Genomic DNA, 18,919 nt, shown 5'->3' on the forward strand with positions numbered 1-18,919 from the left:
AGTTGGGAAAGGCTTCCCTGGGCGAGCAAATGCATCCTTCCCTAAGCCACAATGCAGGAGGGCTGGCAGCTCAGTGATCGAGCCCCTGCTTGGCATGCACAAGGAGCTCTCTGGCAACCTCTCCAAGCAAGGCTGGGTAAGGCCCTCTGCCTGAGATGTTCAACGGCTGCTGCCAGTCAGTGCAGACAGTCCGGGGCTAGATGGCCCCATTGTCTGACTCTGCAAAGGGCAGCTTGTAACAACTTGAGCAGCTGCCAGTCAGGACAGCAGAGCGGCTGCTTTCATGTGCCCAGCAGCAGCGGTGCCTTCAGGCACCAGTCTTCAGGCCATGTTTCCACTACGTGTCATGTCAGCCACTATTTCTATCAGTCAAACATCTATGTAAGGAACTCTAATTCTTACTCAGAGACCTTGAGGTTTCTTGCTGGGGGAGGGGGGAGATTATGTTGTTGGTTCGTCCTGCATTATATCTACCAGCAGAGAGTTTGAGGAGGACATGATGTTCCACAGACTCCAAAGCCCTCCACCTTCCTGCAACATGCAAACGGAGGCCAGTCCCCTTCCGTCGCCGCCACCACCTACTTGTTTCCTCCAACCAAAATCTGCACGTCTCCCAGCAGGGACTTGCAAGCCGTAATGCTCAGGATGGGGCAGCCTCGGGGACTGCGCATGATGCGAACGTCGAGCAGGATGGAGGTGCCCACCTTCAGCTCCAGTGGAGCAACCAAGCTGCGTAGAGGGGGAGGAAGTCAGTGGCTAGACTGTTGCTTATTTACTGGGCATCATCTACGTACAGTATACAGCACCTTGCAAACAAGGACAGGCTCCTGACCCAAGAGGGGCCTATGGAGTAGGAAAGGATACAATGGTGATGAATTGGTGCACTGGGCTTGATTTGCCTTGGCGGGCTTTGTCGGTAGACAGGTGATGATAACAGCAAACTTAGTAGAAATATTATTGCAGTTACATCCACTCAGGTTTTGAGTCAAACTAAGCATGGTGTCACTATAGCTCCATTGTTTGGGTTGTTGGGTTGTTTTTAAATTCATTGATTAAATTCCAGCTGGGAGGGGACCAATTTTGATCCAGACTACAGGAAGGGGGGTTAACCCTTTCTCCTTGTGGTTGTCCCAGTCCAGCCCTGCAGCTGCTACTTTCCCCAGACTATTTGATGCCACTGGTGGTTTCCCTCCCAGGCAAATCACTTGGTGGGGGCTGCGATTTTGTTGGGTCTGCATCAGAGTCCTTAAACTCCCCCTTCCCCCACACACCTTGGTACCAATCCTGACCAGCTCCTTGCTCTATTTATTTATTTATTTAACATATTTTATTCAACATAGTTTTATACTGCCCAAAGCACAAGTTCTCTGGGCGGTTTACAAGAAAATTAAAACAACCATTAAAAGGTTAAAACATTTCAACAACTGAAATTTGAAAAGTTAAAATAATTAAAACAGTATCTAATGGTGCCTGTGTACAAAAAACAATGCCAGGCCAAACAACATGTTTAAGTTAACGAAACTGGACAGTACTGGGTGGGCTGGCTCGGACATCACACAGAACCCCAGTTCAAGCCAGGTTCCAGCAAAGTTCTCAGTGTCTGTCACCCTGCACAAGCCTTCACAGAATTCTACTTCCAATTTACCTCAGAAAGAAACCAAGATCAGTCATGGCATCTGAATCAACGGATCTTGGCTTGTTCTAACCAACTTTGCTTCAAATAAACCTAGAATGGAAAGCCACTTCACACCTTGGATTCACATCTAGATATATTTGAAGCAAGTGGTTTAGACTAGAACAGGATTGGTCAGCTCAGACGTTAGAATAGAACAGGATTGGTCAGCTCAGACTGATATGGGTCTGTTTTTAACTTGAATCAGAAATAGAGTTCTTCTAAAGTTCATGCAGGCAAGAAAGGAGAGAAGGCACCCTCCTAAGGCTTGGGGAATGTTGTGCGGAACCAAGTTTTAACCAGGGCTCAGTGTGATGTCTGAATCTGCCCGTTCAATTTGGCCAGTGTTCACAACCCCCTGATAGGTCCTTGGTCTGCTTGTACCTACAGTGTATCCTGCCCTAAGTGCATGATCCTGCCCACCTGCTGATGTCTTCAGAGGAGGCTTTGTTCCATGTCCCACAGGAGTGGTTTGCCCTAGTGAGCTGGGGGTGCCAAAGGAAGCATCTTCGGCTACCCACACAGCTCTGCCTGACAAATGGCCAGCTTGCAGGCAGCACAGCTCTCATTAACGCCTGGGTAGGGTGGAATGTGAGAGAGAGGAGCCAATGGAGCTCCAAGAAGGAGAGGCAGCATTTTAGGACAAGTCGCTCCTGGTCCTACCACCATCAAAAGTGTGGTGGTTGGGCATGGCCTTCTTGGCTGCAGCCCCCAGACTGTGGAACTCCTCACTCTTTCCCTATCAGTCATTAGACCTTTGGCGAGGACTGTCCTTTCTCAAAGTGCCTTCAATATTAATTAAGCTCCCCCAGTTTGCATGGTTCTAGGCTGATCATGCTTTTGGTTTTTGTCCATTTATTATTGCTCAGTGTCTGCTTTTCCATTCGGCTGATGACTTCAGGGTTGTTTTTTGCTACATGTTTATGTTGTGTGTCCCTTTGAGGGCCTGCTTTGGGCAGAAAAGCAGTTTCTATATTTTAATGTAAAGCAATAGAAAGAGAAAAATAAGAGTCACCAGTAACCCACTCCCCACCCCCTTACCAGTAACTGACCCCCAAGACTCACAGGTTGGCTCTGATGTGTAAGTTAGAACCCAGCGAAACCTGGATGCCAATATCTTCTACAAGATTCACACTGAGATGTGGTAATTCGGCATCCATAATTTTGATTCTGCAGAAGTGTAGAGAAGGAAGAAAAATCAAAGAAGAGATGGCTATACTGTGCCATCCGTGGCTGAAAGGGCCGAGGCCACGCATGCAACAGGGTGAGGCAGCAGAGTACATAAGAACATAAGAACCTAAGAACAGCCCTGCTGGATCAGGCCCAAGGAAGCTCATCTAGGCCAGCATCCTGTTTCACACAGTGGCCCACCAGATGCCGCTGGAAGCCTACAGGCAGGATTTGAGCGTATGCCCTCTCTCCTGCTGTTGCTCCCCTGCAACTGGTATTCAGAGGCATCCTGAGTAGACTGCATCACTTCAGCCTGCAGAGGCAAGATAGCATTTTTCATTCCCCGCCCCCCTGCCCAGTGAAAATTCGCTGCAAGGAGAAAATTAGCAAATCAGGAAGAACTAACCCTGCTCTCTCCCTTCTAGATTTCTAGATACAGAAGTTGCAGTAGGGGGAGGGGAGCCCCTCTCCCTGCAGCCCAATTGCACTTTTTACTCCCATCCCATCCCATCCCATCCCATCCCATCCCATCCGTGTGAGCTTAGCCCACATAGATCTACCTGATGAATGGCCAGCCCGCAGGGCACTTTCCAGATTACATACTACAATGGTTTCACTGCATATCCACCAAGTATGCTTCCGAACTACCTGTGTTTTGATCCTGCAGTCCCCGCACTGACAGCAAGGTGCCACACAGACCTGATGCCTTATTTCGGATTTTATCTTTGCTACAACTTTGCATGCGTGTTGCAAGAAAATAGCTGTATTTTCCCATTTTAGGAGGTCTACAATGCTGTTTCAGCAGTGTAAGTGGTGTGGATGCCTCATTCTGCACAGACAATTTGTTCATATCTAGAGGCCCTTTCCGCTTTTGAATATATATTTCATTATGATGGTTATGACTCCTGGGTGTTCTTGTGCAAGGGTGCATTTGTGTAATTTCCTTTTAGTTGCTTCCCCCTCCTCCGTAAATGTTAAACCCATCGTGATTATATTTCTTTTTATATTTCTGGGATCATGTTTCTTTCTGTTCTTCCTTTCCTCTTTCAGCCTCCACCAGTGAGTTCTTTAATTAGTTTTTCAAAACTAATTGCCAGCCGGGGCAAATAAGAGTTACATACATTTGTGCAAGCTAGAAAAGACTGCTCCCCCTGCAGGTGGCTTTGTGCAAAACGACCAAGAAAATGAAAGGGGTTTTTTTAAGCCTCATTGTGTCATCGTCCCCCCACCTCCTCTGCAACCTCATTGCCCCAAAATGGGCCAGTAAGAGGGTTCAGAGAGGTTGAGGGCATACCCTCAACTCCAGGGACAGTATGAACGGTCCCTGCTGGGAAAACACGTTCTTATGGGTGGTAACAGGAATGGCCAGAGCGCTATGCAACAATTGGCTCCCACCCTTTATTTATGTTTTCAATATGGTCCCACCAAGCCGAAGCATTTTACACCACCCCCAAACACTGCAGAGTGTGTAATCTGGAAAGTGCCCAGGCAGCATGGCTCTCGTTAATGGTGGGCAGGGCAGGAGGGGGAGAAACAAGCACAGCCAGAGCTGCCGGGAACCAAAGGTAGCTGTGTCTCATTTGGCGCCCCCTGACTCATCAGGACAAGCTGCTCCTGAGGAGCTTTTAATACGAGGAGCATTCAGAAATGTGCTCGCAAACCAGGAGCCTGGAAAGATGCACTCTAGCTCAACACCTCAGCACTCTCCCCCCTCACTCAGCTGCACGTGTGTGGACCCAGTGCTCCGGTCTTCCATACACACACCAAGCCTCACCAGTATGCGCTGCCACTGGCTGTACACCCAAGTCTGTACCAAGGAAAAGGCCGGACTCACCCCACGAGATTCATCAGCGATCCAAACAGCCCCGCATTGCCCTTCAAGCCAGGGAGCTGGATGCCCAGCAGACCCCTCAGCAGGTACGGCTTCCCTTGCTGGCTCGCTGCGGAGAGAAGAGACGGGGCACCTGAGGAGCAGCTGGCTCTGTGGGTGCCAGGAAGGCGCGTCGATGCTTCCCTTGGTCTGGGCATTGCCATGTAGCACAGTGGGTGGCTGAGAGGCACCCTCTCCACCAGAAAGCCTCTGATTCAAAGCTTTCCTGTGCCAGGAACTTCCCAGGTGGCCTCAGGCAAGCTACTGTTCCTCAGCCTCAGACCTCTGAGCTCTAATATGCAGCTACTCTTCTCAATTTACCTGAATCCAAGACTAGCCCCACCCACCCCCCGCATTCTTCGGTGTTAGAAACAGGAGGGTCGTCTTAAATTCAGAGTCCTCTTCCTTTTAGGTAAATACAGGTAGAGCTTCTTTTTTTAAGGGGGGCGTTTTAAATCCAGGGTTATCTTTGACTGAGGTAAACAGGATCGACAATCTTGCCCAACCCTTAAGATCAGCCAGGGAGCCTTTCTCGATGTTCCGCCTCCTTCTGAGGCAAGGTTAGCACCTACGTGGAAGGAGACTCTTCTCTGCTCTGATCAGGGCATAGCAAGCCTACGGTGGCCTGTGTGTCCCGTCCCACCACCACCACCGCCGCCGCCAGCCCCTGATGCTTTTTTACGGGGGTCAGCACCAGCCCTTCTGTGCCACCCATGGCCTTGCTGGGCTGACTGCTTCCTCCTCTCACTGCCACTGCTGCTGCCACCATGATGCTCCCCACTGTCTGGGAGCAAGCAGGGGATTCCATGCATCATGTGCCCTCTCTCGCACCACCTCTCAGCCCTTCACTTGCAGCTCTAGGAGCCTGCTGGGAACTCCCAGCAATCTCTTGGAGGCACAAGTAAGCGGATGGCGTGCATGGCATCCCCCCTGTAATGGCGGCGGCAAGAGGAGGAGGAGGGAGGAGGAGGAGGGAGGAGGCGGCCGCTGAGGCTTCTGGAGGTGGGGTGGGGTGTTATGTTCCCAGTGCATGTGGGCGCAGCGGTGGCTACGCCCCTGGCTGTGGTGCTGAAGTTGTGAAACTCCCTGGCCTGAGAGACCCACCAGGCCCCCTTCCTACGGTCATCCCATAGTCTCTTGTTCTGGTAGACACTTCACCTGACCAGAAGTGGAGTCTTTTCAGGATGGTTTAATTTATATCTGCCCTTCTGTTCAATATTAAATAATACTGGGATTGTCATTGTTTTAAAGTTGTGATTGTTTTTATTCTGATTCATTAGATGCTGTGACTGCTTCCTTAGAAGAGAAGAGGAGGGATCACGATAAGAATAAATAAACTAGCATGGCCCAACCTTTTCATGAGGTTAAGTCAGCTGTGGAGAAGTGCCTGTTGTGGCAACTCTCATGGATAGGAAAAATATTAGCTTTGAAAGCCACTGTTTTACCACGATTTTTATTTTCTTTTTTAAATATTCCTTTGAATATTCTTTAATGTTGAGAAAATGATAGAAAGGATTGGTAAATTTTGTTTACTCCATTAATTGCCTCAGTGTGACAATTAAAACTCTATATAAGCCCATAGAATTTGTAGGCTTAGTTTGAAACTAAGACAAAGACGAAAATTCCAACTAAGACAAAAGTAAGTCTGCCAGACTAATTGTATCTTCTGTGTGATAAACCTACTAGTTCAGTAGATCATGGGAATGCCATAAACATAACGTACAGTACTTTGTGTTCAGCAAAGCTTTTGACAACATCTCCCATAACATCCTTCTTGACAAGATGGGAAAATGTGGTCTATATAATACTGCAGTTGGATGTTTGATGCCCCTTTTTCCTTCTTTGCCTCCATTGTTTTTCCTGGGCCTTTCCCAGACAGCAGGCTTTACCACAGGATTAAGAGGGGTGAAATACTGCAAGTTATGGGGCAGATTGGATATTTTGAATTTGCCCAAAAACACAACACCAAAAGTGATTTTTTTTAACCCCAGACATAAATTGGGCTAAGCTCCAATGTGCAATGAAAAACCCAAAACATTTATGGAGTGCTCCACAATAGCTCCCAGGGACTTTGACGTAAATCTGGACAATATGTGATGCACACCTGCCCTTCCAAAGTAAAATCACAGGGCTCCTGCGGGGAGCTACTGAGTAAAGTGCCACAAAGCTCTGCCCTGGGCCCTGTGCTGGTCAACATTTTTATAAATGATCTGGATGAGAAAGTGGAGGGGATGCTGATCACGTGGATCTATAACATGAATCTATGGGGCATCACTAATGCCTTAGAAGACAGTCAGAATCAAGCATTTCAGAACAGGCTATAAGCAGGATGTTGTATTCTGCTCAGTAATCTTTTGCAGTTTGTCTGCTTGTCTGGACATTTGTCCCAAGAGGGATCCCATAGTAGAGAGTGTGGGGAAGGAGTCGAGAGGGAAAGGGAGGGAAAGGAGAAATTGGAGTTGTTGCAGAATAAACTTTTAGTTAAATCTACTTAAGATGTCCTTATGAGGGGAAACAGCTACAAAAAACAGGAGTAGAACAGTCCAAAATGCATTCCTTCCCTGGCAAGGCATTGCTTTGAACAGAGCTTTCTCGGAGCCACCTCAAGTCTCCGCCTGCCTAGCTGCCTCCTGCCTGCCCCCCCCCATCTCTCTCTCTCTTCTGGTGGAGGACTGAAGGACCTTCCAACGGTGCTGACATCAAGGACAGCGATTTTTTTAGAGCATCCTGTGGGTTGCTTGCCACGTACAATCAGATAAAACAGCACTGAGAACAAGTGGAGACAAAAACAATGAAGGCAAAGAAGGAAAGGGGGGCATCAAACAACAGTAGAAATAATACACATGCCCAGCAGGCTGAGTAATTTTTGAGAACTAGTTTGGCAATGTTGAATATGCTGCTTTAGAAGTGAATATGGAAATTAGCCCATCTTCTGCACAGCCTCCCTGAGCTGTAAAGGCAGGAAAAGCCAAGCTGATCCTCCCAGGCTCGTGTGGTATGTAAAAGCAGTATATAAGCAGAAGTGGTGGTGGTGGTAGTAGTAGTAGTAGTAGTAGTTAGTAGTTAGTAATAGTAGTAGTAGCAGTAGCAGCAGCAGCAGCAATGTGCACACTTACCAAACTCAAGGGCTTCTTGATGGATTCTCACCACAGTCCCTGGTGTGGTCCCATGTGAAGGGACTAGGAAGCAAAGCAGGAGGCCCAAAGAGCAAAGCTTGAGCATCTTCACTGTTATGGCAGAGCCCTTGAGCAACCTGGACAGAGGGAGGCAAAAGGAAGGACCACTGTAAAAGGCCGACCTAACCTTGCTGCAAAACCAGGGCGAAGTCTGCAGAAGGTAGAGACATTTGACCACGTCGCACGAGAGGATGGGTGGTTCCCCCACAGCAAGGAGTGTGACATAGGCAGGTCCATGCAAGAGGAACATCATTTTCTTGAATTCATTGAAGAAGCTTAAAGGCCCATTGGAGAGGTCAGTCCCAGCAAGGTCAAGAAATGGATTGACAAGGTCGGGCTGACTTCCTGCAAAGTAGGCTCAGGAAGCTGAGTGCCACAACTCCTCTCGTCCTGAGGCTAAAGCTTGCCTGCACAACACAAGGCCCAGAAGCCAAATCTGGCCCACGGGGATGTCTTTTGCTGGCCTGCAGGCAGTAATATCCTGCAGCAGGAGCCAGGAAGAGCTCCTGGCCTGTCCTGCTGACGAGGGAGGAGAGCTGATCTTTTGGGCGCAAGAATTGATTGTCCCCTTTGCTAAGCAGGGTCTTTCCTGGTTCACATTTGAATGGGAGACTATGAGCCCTTTCTCACAATCTGTGAGAATGGCTTGAAGGGGCAAGGGGAAGAAGCCTCAAAACGCTTACCTCCCCTGCAGACAATCCTCTTCTTGTTGCTGGGCGGGGGCAGATTGCCTGCCTAGATGGTTGCCATCTTCTCCGGCAGCAGGGAAGTTTCAGGGCTGGGAGGCCCCCGGAATTCCCATAATGCACTGTGCGAGTGTGTGTGGTGCATTAGGGGGCATTTTTTAATACCAGCTGGGAGGCTCCTGGTGTGTTGGAGCCGCACGGCACCCACACATGATCAGTTAGCCCAGCCTGCATACTTACGTACCGAAGGTTCCCAGTCCCATCCCTGGCAGCATCTCCAAGATAGGGCTGAGAGAGACTCCTGCCTACAACCTTGGAGAAGCCGCTGCCAGTCTGTGAAGACAATACTGAGCTAGATGGACCAAGAGTATGACTCAGTAGAAGCCAGTGTTCCTGTTCTCAGCAGCAGCAGCAGCAGCTCAATGCAGTTACCCACTTGGGATCAGATGTCCCTCACCCCTGGGCCAGAGACCACTGACGCCACCCCTCTTTCCCCCAACCTTTCCCCCTGACTCCCACCCTCTGCCCCCTGCCTTTCATTAATAGTTTTAATAACCAATGTAATCATGAATGTGCTGAAAATCGACCTTGGCACCTGCACATCAGGTCATGATTGGTTCTGGCCCACTGGGGCGTTGGAGTTGTGCGCCCCTGAGCGAAAGCATCTTCAGCAGACCCTTGAAGTTCAACAGTCACTTCTGGGAAATGATGCTTTGGTGGATAAATCTGTTGTTGACAGACAGACCACCTCACCCCCCAAACTGCAGTGCCTACTCAAACCTATATCAATGGGCCACGCAACAGAGCTGCCAACCCAGGGACCAGCACCTGCTACAAACCCTGGTGCTAACTCTGTCTTCCTATCAACTAATAGGTCCTTAGAGGACTGAGTAATATTGGTGAGATTCCTAAAGAGGCCTACATGTGGACACCTTCCCAGGTGCTGCATGCCTTCACCTGCTGTTAATGCCCTTCTACAGTTTACTGTTGCCAATAGCAGTATTTTGGGGTTGTGCAGAAATGCACCCATCTCCATTATCTCGAAAAGCACCAAGATCCAGGCTAAGGGCCTTCAGTAATGTTCCAGCCTGTGCAGCCCCCAGCCTCTTGGCATGATCGGGTTGTTAGCAAAAGCAGCATTTGGAAACATGGCTCCAGGTCTCATGCTAAGAGACTGCAAAGGGTGTACAAACAGCTCTTTTCGGAGCACACCAGCCGATAGAACATTAAGTACTACCTCGGACAGGAATACTCTTGATAAGAACTTGAGTGATTCAGCAGAAATGAGCAAACGCACCGGCATTTCCCCCTTGTTAGAGTAAATGCAATGACTGGTGAGATAAGGAGGAGAGCTCAATCATAAACAAAAGATTTGCATTTCACACCTGCGACACCCCCTTTCAATGAAGTAAGCAATCATAGAAGCATTTCACCAAACAAGTAACCACCCATGAATATCATGAAACTGTCTTTCTCTCTTTGGGCCATTTTATATATAGCCATAGAAGGCACACCTGCACTGATTAGGTTAACCTAGCAATGGACACTTCTGTCTTACTCCGCGTTCCCTACCCTCCAAGGAGGGATAGCCTCCTGATTGACTCGAGACTGCCCAAGGGCATGATCCTAGGTATAGCCGCCTTTGGCAGACAACACGGTTGAGAATCTGTTACATGACAGGCTCTCACACAGCTAGCTACAGCGGCGGCTTCTTGCTTCTTCCCCCCTTCCTCAATCTGCCACGCTCCCTAATCCCAAGGAACCACTGGAATGAATTTCATGCACTGAATGTGCACTAGGAAGGATAGGTATACTTCCAACTCAGGTCTCTCTCTTTCTCTGGGATCCTCCCCACCTCTTCTCTCCATCCCTCTCACCTGCCCTAAGGCAGGCACTCTGTCAAGATTTCTAACCAAGCTCTCTTTTACCTTCTGAGAAAGGCCAGGCAATTTATTAAGAATCTTAACCAAATCAGTCAATCAATCATAAAGCAAATATTAAAGAGTTAGTGTGCCTGTTTCAGTTGTCTGGAAAGTTCTCAGCCAATATGGATCGAGTCAGACTTGAAGGTGTTTGGGGAGTAGCAGGAGACGCTGATGGACAGGTGGGAATATCTGACCAAATCAGGTTTATGGGGAAAGAGGTAGCCAAGCAGGCAGCTAGCAAAGGAGAGGCTCTCCACGGGGAGAGGCATGCCAGAGGTGGACCTGACTAGGGAGGCTAAGGACACCCAGCAATGTGGAGCTGAAGGCCAGGTGGCCTTCTTCAGCCAAGCAGCCAGCCAGAGAGAGACATGGTAGAGAGATCCAGACAGGTTCATGACCCCCAGTAGCCTTCTAAAGCAGTACCTGAGGGGGCCATCATGGAGGCTGGGGCTGCTCCTGCCCTCCTTTCATTCAAGCATTCAGCAATTATTCCTGTGGTTGTGTGAATCTGCCCAATGAATGTCTCGTGGCATAAGTATGTTGTTGGAACACATAGTGGGTGTTCATTTTCCAGGAGTCGCAGGACGCAGCAGCAGCCGTGGGTGAGCATTCAATTTCCCCAAGACATTCCGTCCCTGTTCTCACTACACTCAAGCAAAAAATGTTTCAGGGGCAGTTCTCAGAGTTTCGATGCTAAATGGGAGTTCAGTCTCACAAACGACTTGGTTCTTAATGTCACTTTCCACCTGGGCAGTTTGGTAGAGTCGCGGCAAGGCATGCCACCAGGGCCAGCAGCTACAGCCTCACCACATTGAAAGGACTACCTGGCTCATCACCCACAATGTGGCTTAGAACTCCACACTCAGGACACTTACCTTCAGCAGTGAGTCCCAGAGATGTCAGTTTCTGGTCCTTGGGACTAGTCTCTGGGAGGAAAGCTTTATAGGACTTGCTGGGCTGGGTGGACGCCTGGAGATCAGGAGCGATAACATCCTGGGGCTTAACAAGGATGTACACCGTTTACTTCTGGCTCTGAGCACAGTGGGAAAACAGGGAGGGTTTCTGTTTCCAGCCCACAATGTCTATTTGGGATGCAATCAATCACTCATGAAGTGCCAACCTGCCTGCCCAAATGGACAAAGGGTTAGTGGCTCTCAGGACTGCTGAGGTGACAACATGCCCAGCCCCCCATGGGATGCCACCAAGCCAAACTCCAATGTCCAGCCCCAGGTTGTGCAGTATATTTAATTTGCATAAAGTGCTGGGAGAGCCATGCTTGGCATCTCCATAGCGGATTAGAGAGTCCAGAATGCTCTGTGAACATTATCTCGATAATCTTTGCAACACCCCCTTTGGGTAGTACTATCAGCCCCCTGTTGCTGAGGGTGAGAAAGATCAGTTTGCACTGAGTCAGCTCACTTGCCTTGGCACTGCCTGGTTTACAGCTCAAGCCCATAGCCAATACCTCTCCAAGGCCACCTCGGAGCCCTCGTCCCATGTATTCAAACAATCAGTATTAGGCCTATTTTATAGACGGCACAAAGAGGCTGCGTCACAGCGACCCCCCACAAGCCACACACAGACAAAGCACCCATGCCAGAGGCAGGATTTGCGTATGGGTGTCAAGAGCCAGACAGCCAGACTCCCGCCTCAAGAGGCCGTGCTGCCTTCTGCACACAATGCCTAAACTCTAGGCCTAGTTGGCATCTGTATGTTCATTATTTTGTTGCTGCAACATCCTGTGCTTGTTTGTGTTACGAGGGGGCACTGTGGAGCCCCTTTGGGACCCTGTAGGCAAGGTTATAAAGCAGGCAGTTTCCCAGAAAGTCACAACCTCAAGTTTAAAAGTCCAAATAAAACAAAATATATTGAATACAACGAAGAAGCTTGACTGCAATGCTAACAAGGCGATCCCCACGTGTCTTGGGCACTCAGATGGGCACGTGCTGTAAGAACCTAGGAAGGGCATTTTCTATGATATTTCCTGGCCAAATTGTCCAGACTACTTGACCAAGGTTTCAGGAAAATTTAGGCTTCCAGGTCTACAAAATCAGAAATGTGCATATCAGGCTGGTTTTAGATATTCTCTTAAATAGAATCTCTTTAGATGTTCTCTTAAATAGCCAGGGGCTAAGCTTGTTTAAGGCTTTACTGTATAGGTTATAACCAATACCTTGTACTTTGCCCGGAAACTTATTGGCAGCCAGTGATCTTTTAAGATAGGAGTGATATGGTCTCTCCAAGATGACCCAGAGACCAACCACGTACAAAGGCAGCCCCACACAGAGCGCATTGCAGTAGTCAAGTCTGGAGGTGACCAGCAGATGTACTACTGTTCTGAGGTCATTTATCTCAAGAATTGGACACATCTGGCATATCAACTGAAGCTGGTAGAAGGCATTTCTGGCCACTGCCTCAGCCTAGGATACCAGGGAGAGGTTTGTGTCCAGAAGCACACACAGACTGTGTACCTGTTTCTTCTGGGGAAGTGTGACCCCATCCAGAACAGGCAGATCAAAATCATATTTTGAGTTCTGACCCCGCACAATAAGTACCTCTGTCTTATCTGGATTCAGTCTCATCCCTCATCCAGCCCATCACCACCTCAAATGACAAATACATGCTAATAAGCACAAATATCATGACTTGGTTAAACTAATCTTTATTTTATTTATTTTATTTTATTTTATTTTATTTTATTTATACATTTTATATCCCACTCTTCCTCCAAGGAGCCCAGAACAGTGTACTACAGACTTAGGTTTCTCCTCATAAACAACCTTGTGAAGTAGGTTAGACTGAGAGAGAAGTGACTGGCCCAGAGTCACCCAGCAACATGACTGAATGGGGATTTGAACTCAGGTCTCCCTGGTCCTAGTCTAGCACTCTAACCACTACACTGGCTCTCTAATGAAAGTCAGTTAGTTTCTAATGAAACTAATGAAAAAGACCTGTATAGACTGATGTTCTGGTGTACTTAATTCTCATGAAATCAATAAAGGGAGACTTCTGAAAAGTCTCTGTTTCTTACTGTCTCTCAAATGAACATCTCATTTCCAGGTCTTCCATAATATTTATTCAGCGTTGTATGGATAGCAAAACAGCATCCATGCTTGGCCTGTCATTGTATTTTGAAGGGGGAAAATTCTAATAAACTTGTAATTTTTTTTTAAAAAATGAACATCTCATTTTAAATGAACATTTAAGCTCATCTCCACATTTTCCCTAACTAATTCATTTTCCCAGGTTGAGGCAGTGGCCAGAAGTGCTTTTTATCAGCTCCGGCTGATTTGCCAGCTGTGTCCGTTTCTCGAGTGGACAACCTCAAAACAGTGGTACATATGCTGGTAACCTCCAGGCTGGATTACTGCAATGTGCTCTATGTGGGGCTGCCTTTGTATTTAGTTTGGAAACTGCAGTTGGCCCAGAATGTGGCAGCCAGGTTGCTCTCTGGGTAATTTAGGAGAGACCATATCACTCTTGTGTTGAAGGAACTACACTGGCTGCTGATATGTTTCAGGGCAAAATACAAGGAGCTGGTTATTACCGATAAAGCCCTAAACAGCTTAAGCCCTGGGTATTTAAGAGAACATCTTCTTCACCATGAGCCCCACTGCCTGTTAAGATCATCTGGAGAGGTTTGTCTGCGGTTGTCGCCTTCTCTGTTGCTGCTCCTGGACTTTGGAATGCACTCCCTGTTGAAAGAAGAGCCTCCCCATCTCTGGCAACCTTTAAAAAGGCACTGAAGACACATTTATTCACCCAGGCTTTTAATTAGATTTATAGTTTTAACATGTTTAATACTGGGTTTTAAATTATTTTAATGTTAATGATTTTAATATTTAAATGATTTTAATTGTTTAATTGATTTAGTTTTGATTTTAATTGTTAATTGATTTTAACTGTTTTTATTTTGAAGTAAGCCACCCTGAGCCATTTTTGGAAGGGGATTATATAAATAAAATAAAGTAAAATAAACAATGTTTTAGAGCTGGAGGTTTTTGGCCTCACCATTAGATTAAAGGCTACAACTAGGACTTTTGCTGCAGGTGGTTTTATGATATTCAGGTTGAGTAATCTGAGCAAGAGTCTTCAGATTCAGTGTCCAATGGACCCAGGAAGGCAAATTATACTGCAGTTCCCGTGATCATGACAACAGTAGAAGCCTCTTATACTAGTTCAGGAGTTTTGCAGGCTCTTGTAGCCATGGACTGTCTGCCCTCTTGCTCATAGACTCTGCAGCAGCTGGGCTGGAGGAGGACTTTTGCTCCTTCCTCATTCTGCAGCTTGGCACTACAGCTGGGCAGGAGGAAGCCCTCCAGCCCAGCTGTTGCTTAGCTGATGAGTGTGGCAAGCACCTCTGGCCTTGCTTTTAAGTGATGTCTGACTAGCAAACGGGAATGTGGACAGCTCCCAGGTTAGGGTAGGAGGCTTTTCCTACCCAGATTATGATTGTGTGAACGGCCCTCATGAGTCCAGAGGATCTGAATTTCTTAGCCCCAAAGGGCATTCTTTGAGGAAGAAGGAAGAAAAAGCAGATGGTGGGATGGGACATATGTATGCAAAATGAAATTTATTTCTAAAGTAACTTTTCCAAAGAAGGACAAGAGTGCATCTTACAAGTCTGGATAGCTCTTAAATATAAAAATTCATCTCCTTGTTCCTCTGTTTGCTGAGACAGCTCAGGATGACAGAAGGAGCATGAAGAGGATGAATTACTTGATGTTTGTGAAACACTCCAGGTAACCCAGATGGAGAGTGCAAGAACAGCTTGCTGTTTGGCAAACATCCTTCCCCTGGATTCTCAAGCAATTCAACCACGTACTTTAAGCAAACACACTTTGTTTGCTTTCTAAATCATTTCCCATCTTTCAGCTTCCTGACTTTCTTTCTTACCAGTGATATTATATTCAACAATTACATAAGGAGAGCCATTTAAGCTACTCACATGCTGGCACATTGGACATCTTTCGGTCACCAGCAATGTGCCTTCCTCTTGTTCCATGGTCTAGAAATCCTTGAGGAATATGAGACATTTGAAACTATATGTGTCAATACACAGTAGAGTGATTTTCGAGCAAGAATTGAGGCTCCCTTGAGGTTCTGCTACCTGTTTCTCATGATTGTTTAAAAAAAATTGTTAAATTTATATACCACCTTTCATTAAAAATGATGATGATGATGATTTTTATTAATATTATTCATTAGAAACACATTTAATATACCGCCCACTCCAAGGACTCCAGGCAGTGTACAAAAACATGTAAATAAGGCAACATAAAGATTGCATTATAAATTAAAAACTAAAGTAGCTAACAGAAAACAAATAAAGTAAACTACAGGGCAAAAGCCTGGCGAAAAAGAAAAGTCTTCAATAGAGATTTGAAGATCAGTAAGGAAGGGGCTAAATGAATCTGAAGGGGAAGAGAGTTCCAAAGAAGTGGGGCAGCAACCAAAAAGGCCCTTTCACGGGTCCTAGAACTCTGAACCTCTCGAAAATCAGGGACCAACAAAAGGGCCATCTGAGATTATCTAACGGGATGGGAAGTAACTGGGTGGGAGAGGCGGTTCTGTAGGTAAACAGGCGCCAAGCCCCGCAAGGCTTTGAAGGTAAGAACCAGGACCTTAAATTGAGCTCGGAAGCGAATGGGTAACCAGTGCAGCAACTGCAGGAGAGGTGTTACCCTGTCATATTTTCTGGCACCCATGAATAGGCGAGCCGCTGCATTCTGGACCTTCCCAATTGTCTTCAAAGATAACTCTAAATTAAAATAAATTAAATTAAATTAAAGATTGTAGCTTCCCAATTGTCTTCAAAGATAACTCTAGATAAAGGGCCTTACAATAATCTAAGCAGGAGATAACAAGGGTATGAGTCACTGTCATTAGTGCCTGCCGGTCAAGGTAAGGGCATAATTGGCGAACCAGATGAAGCTGGACAAAAGCATCTCTGGCCGCAGCCTCCACCTGCTGTTCAAGCAGGAGGCGCGAGTCCAAAAGAACCCCCAAATCACAAACAAGCTCCTTTGGGGGCAGCGCCACCTCATCTAAAAAAAGGTTCACATCCAACTGATGATGATGAAAAGCTTGTGAAAAGATTTGCATAATTGCACTCCTAGTATTTTTCACAACAGCATCCCCACCCCACCCCTTGCATTTGTGCAAAGCAAAAAGGGAAATGCAAAGCAGAGGGCAGGAAACAGATACATCATAATGATCTGTGACAGTACCTTGTTTGGGTGACATTAACCTCAAATTATCATATTTGATATTGAAGCAGAGAGATGTACAAAGTGCCCTGTTTCTTAAGCCCAATTTGCATCCACTTTCTGCATGTGGCTAGATTTTTCCCCCACCAGCCCGCGTGATTTTTGGATGTCGTTCCCGAGCTCACATTCAAAAAGTGAAGGAGCTGCTCTGTGACTTGGGGATCGTCTTGGCCTCACAGTTCCTGCTCGAGAAACAGGTGTAGGCCGTGGCCAGAGGTGCCTTTGCCCAGCTTGGGCTGGTCTGCCGGTTGCAGCCCTATCTTGACCGGCAGGCCCTGTCACGCTCATTCATCTCTTGTCTGGATTACTGTAATGTGCTCTATGTGGGGTTGCCTTTGAAGACAACCCAGAAGCTTCCGATGGTCCAGAATACAGTGGCCTGCCTGCTTATGAGCTCTAGGCAGAGGCGTAACTGGGGGAGGCAGGCAGGGCATGTGGCCCGGGCACCACTTGAGGGGGGGGCGCAAAAATGCCCCCCCTGCACCCCCATCCACCCCGGAAAAAATTCTAGCAATATCATCAGTCCCACCGCGAGCACTTTCGGCTCAGGGGCAGGCGCTGTGCTGCCTGCTGTACTGCCATTGGCCTCCTGTCCTGGTGGCATTCCCCCTCGCGCTTGCACGAGATCTCTGTCCACTTTTGCATCAGTCACTCACGTGCACTGCTATGCGCTGGCGAGAGCATCTACTCTACTCCTTTGTTTTGAGGGTGAGGCTGTGCAGTGTGCCGCATAGGAGGATGGGGGAGGAAGATCGAGGCAGGACTGGCGTGAGCAGCCTAGTCTGTGTGCAGCATAAAGGTGTGTGTCTGGTTTTTTAAAAAATGTTTTATTTAAATTTACGGGGGGAGGGTTGAGGAACGGTTAGGCTAGGCAGGCCTGGGGTGCGGGCGTGCGCAGGCTCTTCTTGGGGCTCCCTCCCTCTCAGCATCAGCGGGGTGTCTCGGGGGTGGCGGGGGTGGAGGGCACCACCGGGGGGGTGACAACGAGAGCTTGCCCTTTCCCTGCTCCTTGACCAACAAACAGCTGAGAGGCGGACGCGGGGAGAGCCCTGTGTTTAAAAACAGCCAACCAACCATTTTCTTTAAATTTACCAGGGGGGAGCGTTGAGGGAAACAGTGTGGGGCACGTGTTGGGGGTTGTCCGGGGGTGGCGTCAGGGCAGTGGGGTGTCACCTTGCAGTTTGAAGAGGTGGCAGCGTGGCGGTGGGAGTGACCAGGGAGCCTGCGCTGCTCCTGACACTACAAACAGCTCAGAGGCGGGCGGCTGAGGCCAGATGGAGAAACTGCTGCTTCCCGCCCCTGTACTGCCCTCCGTTGCCCCTGTCCTCCTGCTGTCCCTGTGCCCCCAGGGCGCACAGAGAGAGCCTGCCTCCCTGCCCTTTTCCCAGGCTGCTCCAACCCAACCCAGCAAACAGCTGAGGGGTGGGCGGCTGCGGCTGGCCCAGCAGCACAGAGAGTCAGTCTCTTGGTGCTGCTGGCGGCAGCGGCACTGCCTGCCGCCGCCGCCGCATCTCAGCTGTTTGTCGGTTGGGTCAGTACAGGAGCAGAGGAAAGGGCAGCAGGCTCTCTCTCGTCACTGAGTCATGTGGTGGTGGTGGGCAGCAGCAGGAAGGAAGAGGAGGAGCCCATGAGTGAGGCAAGAGAGAGAGCCCGCCTGCCCGCCCTTTCCCCTGCTCTCAAGTCTCAACCCGACAAACAGATGAGAGGCGGCGGCTGCAGCCAGCACAAAGAGAGAGGGGGGGCCCGCAGCCGCCAGCCTCTCAGCTGTTTGTCGGGTTGAGACTTGAGAGCAGGGGAAAGGGCGGGCAGGCAGGCTCTCTCTCTACTAATATCATCAAACCCTTTCCCTATTTCTCATGGATGGAAGTCAAAGTGTTCCCTTCAGTTGGGAAGAAATGTCTGTGCATCTCAGCCCTAGCACTATTTTCTTAAGAATTCCCAAATCTCGGACCAAAAAGCTTCAATCTGCTCTCCTCTCAAGGCGAGGGAGGGTCGTTGTGGTGGAGACGCCACAATGTGAGTGTAAACTGCTCTGTCTCGTCTCCTGTAGTGTGTGTGTCAGGGGGGTCTGGGGAAACTCTTGGAGTCTCCAGCTATTGGTTAATGCTGGGCAGAGCAGGGCACAGTTTTAAAATTGATTAGGCACTCTCC

At 48.3% G+C, this 18,919-nt stretch overlaps 1 protein-coding gene across 3 annotated transcripts in view; it reads right to left on the reverse strand.

Moving 5' to 3' along the window:
- BPIFB2 (BPI fold containing family B member 2) overlaps positions 1-17,491 on the reverse strand; it is a 37,983-nt gene extending 20,492 nt beyond the window's left edge. The window contains exons 1-7 of one of the 3 annotated variants that reach the window (XM_053248263.1): positions 17,425-17,491; positions 15,448-15,516; positions 11,375-11,531; positions 7,829-7,965; positions 4,677-4,782; positions 2,738-2,842; positions 583-729 (exon numbers count right to left, since the gene is read on the reverse strand). In XM_053248263.1, coding sequence (XP_053104238.1) covers positions 583-729; positions 2,738-2,842; positions 4,677-4,782; positions 7,829-7,934 — 464 coding nt within the window. In that variant the 5' untranslated portion in view covers positions 7,935-7,965; positions 11,375-11,531; positions 15,448-15,516; positions 17,425-17,491. Of the gene's footprint in view, positions 1-582; positions 730-2,737; positions 2,843-4,676; positions 4,783-7,828; positions 8,330-8,571; positions 8,681-11,374; positions 11,532-15,447; positions 15,517-17,424 lie in introns of those variants that run through there. The other 2 variants (XM_053248262.1, XM_053248261.1) reach the window with 2 other exon arrangements.
- Between the last annotated feature and the right edge of the window lie 1,428 nt (positions 17,492-18,919).

This window comes from Hemicordylus capensis, chromosome 4 (assembly GCF_027244095.1).
Source record: "Hemicordylus capensis ecotype Gifberg chromosome 4, rHemCap1.1.pri, whole genome shotgun sequence".
In the NCBI taxonomy this organism is placed as follows: Eukaryota; Metazoa; Chordata; class Lepidosauria; order Squamata; family Cordylidae; genus Hemicordylus; species Hemicordylus capensis.